General features: G+C 43.4%; 2 protein-coding genes across 2 annotated transcripts in view; both read left to right on the top strand.

Moving 5' to 3' along the window:
* LOC144124346 (sodium-coupled monocarboxylate transporter 1-like) overlaps nt 1–8,297 on the top strand; it is a 46,647-nt gene extending 38,350 nt beyond the window's left edge. Inside the window, exons 8-15 of the mRNA XM_077656978.1 lie at nt 2,865–2,994; nt 4,135–4,223; nt 5,773–5,888; nt 6,425–6,492; nt 6,587–6,673; nt 7,456–7,646; nt 7,834–7,934; nt 8,293–8,297. Of these exons, the coding sequence (XP_077513104.1) occupies nt 2,865–2,994; nt 4,135–4,223; nt 5,773–5,888; nt 6,425–6,492; nt 6,587–6,673; nt 7,456–7,646; nt 7,834–7,934; nt 8,293–8,297 (787 nt within the window). The remainder of the gene's footprint in view (nt 1–2,864; nt 2,995–4,134; nt 4,224–5,772; nt 5,889–6,424; nt 6,493–6,586; nt 6,674–7,455; nt 7,647–7,833; nt 7,935–8,292) is intronic.
* A 2,200-nt stretch (nt 8,298–10,497) lies between these two features.
* LOC144125900 (uncharacterized) lies at nt 10,498–12,090 on the top strand. Its single transcript, XM_077659701.1, has 2 exons — nt 10,498–10,598; nt 11,695–12,090. Exons 1-2 carry the CDS (start codon nt 10,532–10,534, stop codon nt 12,084–12,086), a joined length of 459 nt encoding a protein of 152 aa, XP_077515827.1. The 5' UTR covers nt 10,498–10,531; the 3' UTR covers nt 12,087–12,090.
* Nucleotides 12,091–13,600: the final 1,510 nt, after the last annotated feature.

Genomic DNA, 13,600 nt, shown 5'->3' with positions numbered 1-13,600 from the left:
CACATTACACAAAACTGGATGTCGCCTGTAGTTGCCGAAGAGGTGTTGCTCAAGACTAGCAGGTATTCTATGGTTGTTTTCTGGTTTCTTTTCTCTGAGTTCAAATCACTCCTGCGTGGTTCATGTCGATAATAGTGTCCTTTTCCTAAAGCTTTGCCTGAGCATATGAGTCCGAACTGCATGGCGGTCACTGTTGCTCAACATGGGCTTTTCCGGCCTCGTTCGTCTCCGCTGGTTCTATGCAGGCTACTCTGTTCGGAAAATAATTTCCCCCGGTGTGTTCATCGCGATTCCAGTTTTTCTTTTCTAAAATTAAAAGTTAATCTGAGAATATCATTTAAACTGTATGGCGCCTGGGGCAGCGGAAGACAAGCTGTTCCTGCCTGGTTCCTCTTGGATTGTTCAAAGTTGGTTACTTTCTTTTGTTCCCAAATGAATTTCTTTCATCAATGCCGATTTCACTATCCTAAAACTTTACCTCGGCACGTTGCAACAGGCCCCTTTTGATAGCAATGTGGGACTGCTCCAGGCTAGTCTGACTTCAGTAATTGATTATGGTGACTGTTTACCGAAACTGGTTTCCTGCTACGTGGTTTATCTCGATACTAAGTTTCCTTCTGCAAAGCTTCACCACAGCCCATTGCAAAGTTGCATGGCGTTCATGGTTGGGGAAGATGGGCTGTTCTTGCGTGATTCGTCTTAAATTGTTCAATGCTGGTTGCTTCTGTGCTGTCGAAGATAAGATTTGCTCTTTTCTAAAACTTTATCTGGGCATATTACTTAAAAGATGATGACGCCTGTGGTTACGGAAGATGGACTGCGCTTGCCTTGTGCGATACCAGTGCATGTTAAAGACCTGAAGTGGCAGAAATTATGCGAAGTCCTCCACTACTGCATTCCTCACAACCTGAGTCACTTTGGGATTTTCGGAATCTGTGCTCATTATATTGACGAAGCTACCGCCTGCTTGAACGTTCTGTTGTCACTACGTATGCCGGACGGACTGATTTATTTTTATGAACATGTTAAGGACGGTACTATGTTGGAACTCTAAACGAATTTATTACGTGCAATGAAATATGTACACAATAGTATATAGGCAAGGGCACTCTACCAACATGAAGAGTACAGACGTTTTGCCCTAATAAAACATTAGGCCGACCACTGCACGGCTTTTAGTGCGAACCCCAGGTATAATTGTTTTGTTTTTTTTCATTAGCTCTCTTTCTCCTAGAACTGCTGGCTGCTCTGTTTCACCGGTGCACCAAACGAGAGTGATATGCTCCGTAGCTATTGCTATTACAAAACTTCGATCTGCCTTCAATCTGGAATGCTCATTGGAGATCAAAAAGACAAACGAAAGCAGAGCAAGTCGTCACATAGTCACTGCATCGCTATTAGTATCCCGACTATCAATTGTGCTTACAGCTCATCATCGACGAGAAAGTGTACTACTTGTATACAGTCAGATTTTCGCCGTCTCTTCCATACAGCGTAACATTTATGTTTCCATAGTCGCGTGAATACTAAGTACTGCAAGAAGCGGGGTTTTTTATGCGTGCTGAGGACAGTGCGTAAAAATGAAGTATCCTCGAATTTTGACTTGATAAACATATATGCTGTGGTAAAGCACTGAACACGAGTGAAACCAACGTTCAAGCCAGCTACACAAGCCGTGGCTTCTTTTGATCTCATTCGCTGCTCTCTGCCTATTGGAAGAAAACAGGGCAGCCAAAGGAAAAACCATAACAGAGGAAATAAGCATTGCATCAGACCCCCTCATCCTGGCAAGCAAGAACAAATGATTGGACGACGCTGTTCTATCTGAGATACAGTGAAAAGGTCGCAAATGACTACGCAAGTCTCACTGTTCGACAGAAAGCAATGGCTGTGCAAACCCTCGCACCACGTACGCAGTACTACGTTAACAGCGCTCAAGACTGAACCAGCGATTTGCAAGTGCGCCTCGTACTGAAGCTTACTTCTGCGCACAAATATTTCGCGCATATATTTTCTTCCCTATATTTACACGCATAATACACATACATGTACACACACGACTATCCTAATAGGCTATCAACGTGAGCATGTGACAGTCTGGTGGTGCAAGGTATCAAGCATTGTCAGAATACGGTTCGGCGGTTTATAGCGCAAGAAATCTGGTTCTTTTCATTTCGGTCTAATTTTGCCGAAGAGGTGTTGCTCCAGACTAGCAGGTATTCTATGGTTGTTTCCTGGTTACTTTTCTTGACCGGATATATAGGCAAGTAGTGGAACGCGGTGTTACAGCAGTGAAAGCTGCCATTGTCATTTTTCATTGTCCTTGTGTTAATTTAAAATACACTCTATAATTTGTTTTTCTTTGATAATACATCAGGCGAACGTAACTGATGTTGACCACAGGTATAGCCGGCTAGGTTTAGTACATAAAGCGACGCACACTTCATTCGATAGAAATTTATGCAGCACCCTTAATATTTTAGACCTCCACATCAACATATACCCTGCATTCCTGCCATTCCTTCAGCAATAGCATTTTTTTTAATTCGTTATTCAAGTCGGCATATCTTAAGCCCGGCGCTAGGCAAGAGCTTCTTTTTCCCGGTGAAGTCATCAGCTCGGCGTCCCTCGCCCGCAAATCAGTGAAGGTCACAGCATAAACGTGCTCTTCTGAAAGCAATGTCCCGAGACCCTTTAGTGACTGACTTAAATAACTAAGACAATTTTAACGTCGTTTTCGGCGTGACCTTACTCAGACCACGTTTCAAACAACCTTGTCTTGAAACATGAATATCCACCTTAATGGCTTTTTTAACAGTTTGTTCCTCGCGTCTTCGTAATATTCGTTTTCTACCCATGCGCAGAGCCCTTTGGATCAACCTACCTGGCTTGTCATTCCTGATGCTCATTTGCGCCATGGCGGGCCTTGTCATGTACGCCCACTACTACGACTGCGACCCCATCATGACTAAAAAGGTCACGGCACCAGACCAGGTGCGCAATAGTGGGAATTGTTACGCACAGGCAATATTCTTAAACACATATTGACAGCTCTAAGAAATATAACGAAGTAAACAGCAGCTATAAAGTGGGTACACGCCTTGAAGTGAAACTATTGCTATGGAACTGACCGTTCAGAAGATCTCGGAATACATACATGAGCTGTTGCCACCGCTCGTATTAGCCTTAGGTGGAATGCATCATGCCCCTCACATCAAGATATGAAGCATGACGACTAAGACTCTGTTGAAGTGCCATGAGGGGGGTCGAATGTTTGTGCCATCGATACCTAAAATTAGGCGAAAGGCGCTGTAGAGCGTAGACAAACTGTGCAAGGTTACAGTTAATTATGAACTGGTTTATTCACATCACAATCAACAGGTATTGGATTGCAGTGTGCGCACTCTAATGGATTAAAGATGTCAGACATGAATTGAGGAAGCCTGTGTCACAGCCGGCTAACTGTTCCTGCAGTGCTGTGCGGTCTATGTAGATGATGCAGAGCAAAGAGGTTATAATTGCGTTTTCAAGTGCTAAAATATAGTATAAGTTCTTAAAAAGTCATTTCGTTTGTAAAGTAGTGCTGCAAATTTGTTTTGGGCACATATCCATCAGATTATTTTACTTGTCACTTTATAAACTAAAGTTGGCAGACTAGGCATGACATGTTCCACTGTTCATGGTTATTGAGTTATTTTGCCGGTTACTTTATGAAGCTTAAAATGCAGGCGCGGTATTTACTACGCGTTTGAAGGATTTGAGTATTCTTGAGCATTTGTTCTATGGTTCTTGCAATAACAGCTTGCAACAACAGAAGAAGCGAATCGTCGGTAATTAGCAAAGAAATTAACAGGTTTAAAACCTCGTTCGCGCAAACAGATTTAGTGGACTAAGCTATGAAAACAATTCCAAGGTACTCATAAGTTATACATAAAAATTTCAGAAGACTGATTTGGTGTTTGCAATAATCGTAAGAGAACAATAAGTTATATACTGTTTCAAGTCGATAATCAATGGCAGTACATTTGCTAATGAGACGACAAATCGCGCAGTTATTCCTGATTACCTCAGGATAAACAATGTTTCAGCTAACGTTTGACGTGCGATGAACATGATATGTCTTTTCACGGCCAGCTCCTGCCACTCTACGTCATGGATGTCTTGGGAGGATACAAGGGTCTCCCTGGTCTTTTCGTCTCGGGCATCTTCAGCGGAGCGCTGAGGTGAGGTCGTAACTAACGACAGGTCATTTAGGCCTTCATGTAATTCGCCAAAATACTGGTCAAAGTTCGTCAAAAGATTCGTCAAAAATTCGCCAAAATAATAAGCTGTTAATGAAATGACACAACCTTGATGCTGAAGGCGGCATTGCATGGGTATCTGGAATGCCCAGGTATGCACGCTGGCAGTTTCTTCTCAAAGACGTTGGAGTCCTTTGCGACGTATGAGTAGTTTGCGCGGGTCACCCATTAGCGCTGCCATGAAGCCCATGACAACCACACACAGGCACCTGAACATACTCCACGGTTGCAATGACCATTTTAAAGATCACGCTTGCAGCGTTGCAGGTATCAGCTAGCTTTTCGTGTCATCATTTATAAAGCCAGGATGTTCCAAATAAGGCGCCCCTAGTCGTTTTTTCTCTTTGTGTCCATTTCCTTGCTTTTAGTGGTGCCGCTAACACTTTTTAGGCCACCGGTAATCTGCGGTTAGCAAAATCGTCCACCTGAAGTTCATGGCCATTGATGCAACCGGACACACTGATGTAATACATCAAGTTAGGCGGCACAGCTTTATGCCAAATTTGACGGGACACAATTTTTAATTACGATCAACTTAATGCTGAATATATATGGAGGTTAACACGTCATTACATCTATACATCGAGCCAAGATATAAAAGTATACCACGGAAACATGGGAACGTCAGCTTCGATCTCAGAGCGACTGCAAATACTGATATAAATAAACAACCGAGCCAAACACATCTATGGAAGGATGGCGAAACGTTATTCGAACAAGTTTTGGTGCTCACGTTCTTGTAGTGCTGCTAACACAACCAGTCGTTTCAAGTACCATTCCTTACCGTTGACATAAAAATAAGCATTCAGACGTAGAAACAGCCTATAAAGCCTATCATAGCCAGAAATTCTGGGCAAAAGTATTTTTGAGCCAGAAACCGTTTACGAATGCAATTTTTTTCGTATAACGTAACATTTCACCATAACAATAAATATATCCGCACATCACACGACGGCACTCTTGTATCTCTTTTTTTTATATTCACGTTTTTGCTATCGTCGAAAGCGTTCCCCATTGGTTTTCTATGGCAGTCTTAACTGTTCCATGCGATCGCTGGAAACACTTTGAAAGAAAGATTTTGGTGCATATCAGAATAATGGACAATTACCTTCAATATTTCCGTAAAAGTGTATTACAAATTTTCAGAATGTTTGCCCGAGAAAGCTGAACTTGTATGACCGGCATGAAAATGAGCGCGCAGCATTTCAAAAGCGCCGTGATCCGTACATATAAAGCTCATCAATTTACCTGTAATCGCCATTCCTGTATATTCCATTCTGTATACACACTTCGCACGTGTAGAGTTAAACGAAATTATTCGTACTATGTAGCCGCCAAAGGCCTTGCTAGTAGGTACAACTTAGCTAACAATGACGTCTGATGCACAGATAAGGCCATGGCAAAGCGTTGGTAACAGACCTACCACACCGGGGGTGATTTGCAGCTCACGATTGTTTTTTTTTTTCCACAGCACCGTCTCTTCAGGAGTCAACTCGCTTGCCGCCGTTGCAATGGAAGACGTTGTTAGGCGCTACATCGTCGAAGACATGAGTGAGCGCTCTGCCACCAACCTGACACAGTTGCTCGGTAGGAGCCCTAACATATTGTATTTAATTACTCTATCGTGCTGCAGTTCGTTTACGTATAACAGTCCATCATATTTATCATACAGACGTTACGATATCTCCTAAAAAGCAGCGAATTTGGCTTCCACTTCGATTGGCGGATCTAACAAGCGCATATACTTGTAAAAGGTTTTCCAATCGGACATGGGCTGATCTGTTAACTAAGTTTTTTTAGAGTATACAAACAGCAAAGGCATCTACTACAGGTTTCGGTACATCGTATCTTATGCTATAAAAGATCGCGCAGTGCATGTCTGCATGGTTTTTTTGTCCACTTGCTTCACACGCTGTTCTCTGCAATTTAAATTTTATCTTTACATGCACTGTCGCTGCTGAAGTAAAACCACCGCTAGACGCGTTGAAAACTAGTTAACTTGCACAAGCGCTATCTCGAATTCTATGGAAAATATACGTAATTGCGAGAAGCATGCGCGGAACACCGCAGCACAAGCGACACTTCAATCTTTTCTTTTTTTCCTCTTCCCCCGTTACTCGCAGCCCTGTCTTTCGGGTGCGTCGCCATTGCGCTAGTCTACGCTGCAGAAAAAATGGGAAACGTTTTACAGGTGAGAACCCAAAACACCAGATGTTGAAGTACAATGTTAAGAGGGCCCTGAATGCATGGTACTTGACCCTTCTATACTTTGCTGCTTCTTTCAGGCCGCTTTGTCTATTTTTGGCATCGTAGGAGGTCCCCTGCTTGGTGTTTTCACACTCGGCATATTCTTCCCCTTCGCTACCAGCACTGTGAGTACGATTACTTTTAGCGGAGTTCATTTTCCTGCTGTTGCATTAACAGCGGGTACAGTCTGATGACTTGCTTTCAGTGTTTTAACGCCGTCGTGACTAGAGCCCAATGTTTGCCAAGGTGCTATGAGGCTTATCAAAGAATTATAGTCAACAAAAGAAAGCGAATAGTGTGGAGAGACACATGGTAACGAGCAACTAATGTGACAAAAACGCTTAGCGCGCAGCGAGCGGCAACTAGATTGAATAGCTTCTTGAAAGACCAGACCACGAATGTGTGTAGATGCCAATTAATTTTTCTCACAAACACAGTTGCTGGTAGTCAAGAATGCTTGCGATGTGAATATTCAGCGATAACCTCACAGAGAGACCACAGAGAATTCCAGTCGACCTTCATTCTCTGCCTGAAGTCGAGCCTGAAGGCAAAGATTTCGTTGACCATACCCAACTAAATAACTCATCGTAACCTTGAAAGGCAAGCGCCGTTCATAATTTTTAGAATCCACGCAGCGACTGTGAGGAAAAGCTGCCTCATGAAAACGTATGTACGGTCATTAAAAATGTCTCAGGAGAGAAGCAATTTTGCGTGAGGAATCGGGCCATCCCCCGCGATGATCAATATGGGTGCCAAGAAGTAGCTAAAAGGGATAGTTAAATTACACGTCAGAAATTTGTCTTTGAACTGGTTTAGTTATTTTAAAATTCACCACCATAATTTGGTGCCTGACAACAGCTACTCGGACAAAAAGGGAACTCGTAACTCGGTCCGCCTGTAAATGCAGGGCGCCGCCATTGGCATACTGACGTCTCTGACCGTGACCATGTGCATCGGCATCGGAGCCTTTTATTTCAAGCCAGCCACACGAAAGGCCCGGTTCTCGGTGATGGGCTGCCTGCAGGAGTACATCAACGTAACAAACCAGCATCCCGGAAACGTGACTTTCCCCGCCACACTCGACCCGGACGTAGCCAAGTAAGCTGCCTCAGCATGCCTCACAGCATCTTACGCGACAAACGTACACCAACCTTAAAAGGGGGAGACGTACACAATTTATACTTGCGTGTCACAACCACTTAGCGACAAAAACCTCCATACGAGAGACGCTTCCGTTACTAGCAACATAGCATGAACTGACGTATTTTCCGTAATTCTATTCCAGCGCGGGTATATTGTACATCTTCAGGATATCTTATGTCTGGTACAGCATGATTGCAAGCACGACAGTCGTCATTGTTGGAATCATAGTGAGCCTGTTCACAGGTGAGTGGATTGCTTATTTCCTGACCTAAATGCTACCTTACTAAATAAAATGAAATTATCTTGCGAGGTCTTGAGTTTTGCTTAAGGGCGGTGATGCCCTATCGATCTAGATCACCAAATAATGAACCAAAACACGAAGAGCTGATAAGGCTGCGATCAAGGGTGGCGTTTAAAATGAATGTAGACGAATGCGGCTCTGGTTTCATGACAACCATGCTGAACTTAAATTCATTCTCTATACGGAGAAGGGCGTTCCAGTGCGACAGAAAGCGACAGCTGACAGTCTCGACGTGTCGTGCCCCGATGGCAACGAAGGAAATATATTACCAATAACACGTCATTCGGTGCAATATTTCAGGCTAGTGATCTTAGATCTCAGTAAAGAAGGGTGAAGAAAATATTTGACGTCGCAGCTATCCCAATAACTGTATCAGAACTTAAGTTTCAACTACCCACTTCAGTAACTCAGCACTAGCCGTTCATAAACATGCCATAGAAACGCTTCACAACATTTATACTGATGTAAAATATAGTACAGGATCTGTTCCATTTATTTCACACTCTGTTGAAAACCTTCTGGCATGAAGTAGTCACTAATTTTTGTACCCTAGCTCTTTTTAATTGTTTGGTTAATTAAGTTAATTAGTAGGTCAGCCAGAGTTTTTTTGCCTGAACAGATGAACAGAGCACTAATAGCACTGTCGAGAGGATTCGATATAAATTTTAACCATCTTAAAGTACACAATACGAGGCGGAGGTGCATTTGAACCCTCTACATGCTACAGTCAGAGATATAGATCAGTGCAGTACAATTTACTTCTCTGAAACATCCTCTGAATCTCATTGAGCTATCAATATTCTTGATGTTTTTTTATCATGTACATAAAATGACACGTGCATAGAGTTTAAGCCTTCGAATCATCTCAAGTTTTGTACCAGAGAAGCAGGGATTTAATATTCAGTGCCTCCATAAACATATATAAGGAATCTGCAAGGCCTGCATGAACGTTGTTTCCACTTAAACCAGAAAAAAAACCGCGCCAAATATCGTCTTGGGAGACGTTATGGACATTTCTATGCGCTGGTTGCTGCGTCTTCGCTCATAACTCGACGGCCAGAAGACTATCGATAATTTTTGAACGCGGAGATCTTAGTGGCTAACCCTTATATAAAAGCGAGTATTCGACCGATTGCCTAAATGATAGTTCTCGTTGCCAGAGCTTAGTAGGATCACCGTGCCAGTAATGAAAGCAATGCTTCACTACCATACGATTTAGGTAAACATTTTTTACCGATTCAGTCGATTTGTGCAAATCGCATGAGCATTTGACGGAGATATTAGCATGACAAGGCAAAGTTTTTCGATAAACCTAAAGCTGCCTTTGTGTATTTTCCAGGGCCCAATGAACCATATAAAATGAACCCAAGGGTGATTCACCCTATATACAACAGCGTCGTCAAGAAGCTGCTACCCCCAAGAAAGCGAGAGATGTTCATGGTGAAAAGTGAAGTACGTTTCATGAGAAGCTGTCTGCCATGGCGAGTTACAGCTGTTACTGAAAAGAATATTAGCACAGCTTATAATAAACAAATTGTGCAGTTAGAACGAAACAGTTTAGCTGTCATAATGCCGCGCAAGTGATTACTAACTGAAGTGGTTTATACCTCCGTTGTAAACTGATAACACTGGAGGAACATTCAATATGAATGAAGCAGACGGAGTGCAGTGGGAGTCGACTGGTACCGACAACCAAACACATCCGGATCTATCGTGACGTCACCATGAAGTTACGGCTGTGCCTTAGATAACAAGATAACTGCAATTAAATGCTACCTCGTGGAGAACAAGCCCGCATGGCTGGAAAGAAAACGGCGCTTGCTGGTATTCTGGACGGTGCAGATCAATGCAGTGACGTAAGCAGAAGTTATTTCGGGTGATGAGGGCACGATGTGGACGTGACGAAACCCAACAGCGTTCAATTTATAAATTACCACATATTCGCAAGTCATGCAGCTATTTTCAGCATAAAAAACCACTGGTGAATAATAGCTCTAAAACTAAAACGTAAACAAATTTCTGCATAAGAAAAAAAGCAGCAATAAATACATATCTTAATGCCACAGCGACCATTCGGTTTTTGAAACTTGTGCTTCGCTAATCCTGAGGCTCGATTTTTTTTATTAAATATCTTTTTTACAGTTGTGCCGTGGTGAACGCTCAATGCAATTAGTTATTTGCGTGAAAATCAAACCGCCTTCAAGAGGGGGTTGAGGATTAACACATTCGTCAAATGGCAATCTGTAGCAGCAACCATGCGATAACCGCGGAGAGATGGTATATCCGTGTTCACAGAATGAATCTGAAACGGTTGTGATGAGAGGGCAACAGGGCATACAAAGAGGGAATCCCGAATAAACTTTGAATAAAGGCATCTGTGAAATTCCTGTCGAGTGATGCAGATCGACTTAAATGTAAAACGCAGGACGATTACGATCGGGAACGCATGGTTGCGCTGGGCCGCAGAAGGACTGCGCACCCCACTGAGGATGCCATTAGCGCCGGCACAGGATATAGGCCCGCGCGCGCCAGTTCAGCGATGGACACGGCCAGCAACGTCAGCGTGCGCGGCAGCGTCCCCGTCATACCGACCAAGGATCAGCTTAGTGAGTATAGAGCATGATCACAATCCACTGCTGCAGTGCATGCATCCAGGGTAAACTGAGCAAAAATATGGAGGATGGCGGGAGAACGAAGTCTCATTCGCTCTGTTACCGGCAATTTCAATAACGTTGTTAAATGGCTGCTTTAGCTATCCCCCAAAATGTAGATGACTTTTGTTACTGGGTTACCGCAGCAAACTTCCTGCAGCGGAATGTCTTCAGCACAACGATTTATTTACGCAGATACGCGCAGCATAGTACTTCCAGCTTGGAAACGAGCGTGAGCAGACGAATATAAAGTTTGAAGTGATGGAACAAAAAAATTCTGGTTCAAGGTATAGAGTGCAGCGCCTAATTGCGTTCTATCGCATGGCCGATGCTACCTTGCAATACCATGAATGGCAGGTAAATGCTAAGAAAATTACATTTACTGCTTTCGACATTACACACCGGGAATTGGTTCTAGGGGTTTCGTCAATTCATAGCAGCACCTTCTACAACAAAAAAAAAAACAACTTCACAATACCTTAAAAAAACGCGAAGTATATCACACAATTATAAACCGCGAAGTTTTGTATCAAAACAATCTTGACAAACTATACCCATTATTGCGCAAATGTATACACTGAGCCTTTCACGCCGTTTATCTAGATCGCCAATCAAGTATATCGCCTATACCAAACCAGTTTTCAGCAGTGATATTACAAAATTTGTGTTTCTCGCTATAAGAATAGGCCAAAGGTTTTACGTGCTAACTGCTCCCTTCACAGCTTGCACGTTAAGCAAGACTTCTTTGTTGTGTACAACACTCGCGCTTACACGAGAAAGTTATGGGAAGGGCGATGCGTCTTTAATAGCATAATGTATACGTTTACGAAGCGTGCACTTAATTTGAAAGACAGCATTGTATTAGCAGCATTGTTCTCGTCTTGACTAAATACAAAGACGTTTTATCATAGTCTTTCTGCCTAGCAAATTGACATTTCAGAAATTATGCTTTTCGGAACTGTCTTTGCAACTACGCCTGTACAGCAACACTAGTTTCTCTGTCCTGTGTAGCAACATTTTTCATTTCTCGCAACGATTTCCTTTCTGACAGCAATTGTAGAAGCTGGTTGCCCCGCTGATGCTCCGTTCATGGATCCACAACTGCAAGAAGCGGTGCCAGCCAAGAGTTCGTCGCCGGCACCGTCGGAGCCATTCGACGTGGCATTTTCAAAGACAGGGTCTCCCATCCCCGCCCTTTCGGGCGAAACAGACTCGAATATCACGCCTGCGCCGACAGCTGATCCAGAAGTTACTCGCACGCATTCCGAGTCACAGACTCAACCCGCTGCCGAAGAACAAACGAAGGGCCAGCAAGGCTGCCTGAAGCCCCCCGCCACACAAGATCAGCAGGCGACGGCGCCAGCCGTTGGGGGCGCAGAGTGCAGTTTAACGGGTGCAGCTAAAAAACCCGCGGACCAGACACCAGCCGCCAAAAGTGGATGAAATAGAAGAGGCACACGAGTCCGGTGCGTGCAACACCTCCAATAAATCCGTGGGCTAAGGTTGCGGTGAGGGTAGTGCACTATTTTTCCATTAATGTTCTCGTTCAATCTGAATACAGTAATTGTGAACAATCAATTTTTTTCCAATGTTTGTCATGACGATTAAGTGGATTCGAAAATTCAAATTATCCACTAAAAGCACGTACAGAAGTGAACACGCAACACTAAACGACGTGGATTGCATCAGCACAATGCAATTGCTTCTGTTGACTAAAACAGAATGGCACTCACGTGGGTCAATAAATGATTACACTAACCAGCTACCAGGTGACAGCACTAGCAAATATCTATTAAATCTTCATGAGCGACACGTTTGACGGAGTTCGGAACCAGGAGCGGCAGCGGAATAGCGATGAAAGAACGAAACTATCGGAGAACAAACTATCTGCAGGGAGTGGTATATAAATAGAAAAAGCTTTCACAGCTGCGCTTCCTTACGAATCTGCAAGTGAACAACAACGACGAAATATTTTTCCACTTCGGCGTTTTTAAACACTTCCTTCCAGCGTTCATCAAGAAGCAACCAATCGGCACCGCATTGGGAATGCTCGCTAAAGGTACAGCACCCCACAAAGGTAAGTATTGCACGGCATCTGAGTGAGCTTTAAAGAGGGTAATTAGACGAAAGTTCGTTGAAAATGTTTAGTGTCGTTGGTTCTTTCTTCCTTAACCATAATCTGTAGCCATTATTAGGTACCTGAAATAATCCACGGAGGCTAGCAAATGATCTGATGCCTGAATCCAATTGCAGTTTTCGATCATTAGCTCAATAAATGGCACCGCTACACACTGCGGCATGTCTAGTGTAGTTCAAACTGCAGCTTCAAGGCTGTATAAACAATCTGAACAGACCAAAAATGGTGATGCATCGACAGCTTGATAGCTTCCATGAAACATGAACAGAAAAATTGCATCATAGGCATGACATTGTAACCACTGTGTGTGGCAGGCAGTCCAGCTCATTGCTTCTGCCTGTAGACGTGCTCAAAGGACAGCTCGCCGAGAACTATGCCGTGCTGCAGTTCAGAAAACAAGAAGAATCGAAAAGGGCTCACAAGGAAGACACTTATCCCCTTCTGATAATTCTATTTTTCTGCTTGAGAGATTTCAGATGCACCATCTACCGGCAACACAACTTTCCACCATTCCAAAGGAATAAATTGCACCTTTACATAAACAAGTGCTGACCCACAAAGGTCAGCGCTACAAGATTTCGTAAATCTAATGTCAAATGCTCGTGCCTGGATGGCATATTTTAGGATAGAGGAGAAACTAGCTTAGCATCCCAGGGAAGAAGCAAAAAGCAGGCATGAAATGGCACAGCCAGCGCAAGGTACAGGTACGCGGCCATAGTAATGATTGTGCAGCCATCACACGACAGAAATAGAAAGCTGATAGCATTTTTTATTTAGATAAGTGCCTTATCCCCAACAGGGCTTCTGAAATCCAAGCATT

This window comes from Amblyomma americanum, chromosome 3 (genome assembly GCF_052857255.1).
Source record: "Amblyomma americanum isolate KBUSLIRL-KWMA chromosome 3, ASM5285725v1, whole genome shotgun sequence".
Lineage (NCBI taxonomy): Eukaryota > Metazoa > Arthropoda > Arachnida > Ixodida > Ixodidae > Amblyomma > Amblyomma americanum.
Note: the sequence above shows the minus strand (reverse complement) of the source record. Positions and strands in the feature narration are given on the sequence as shown.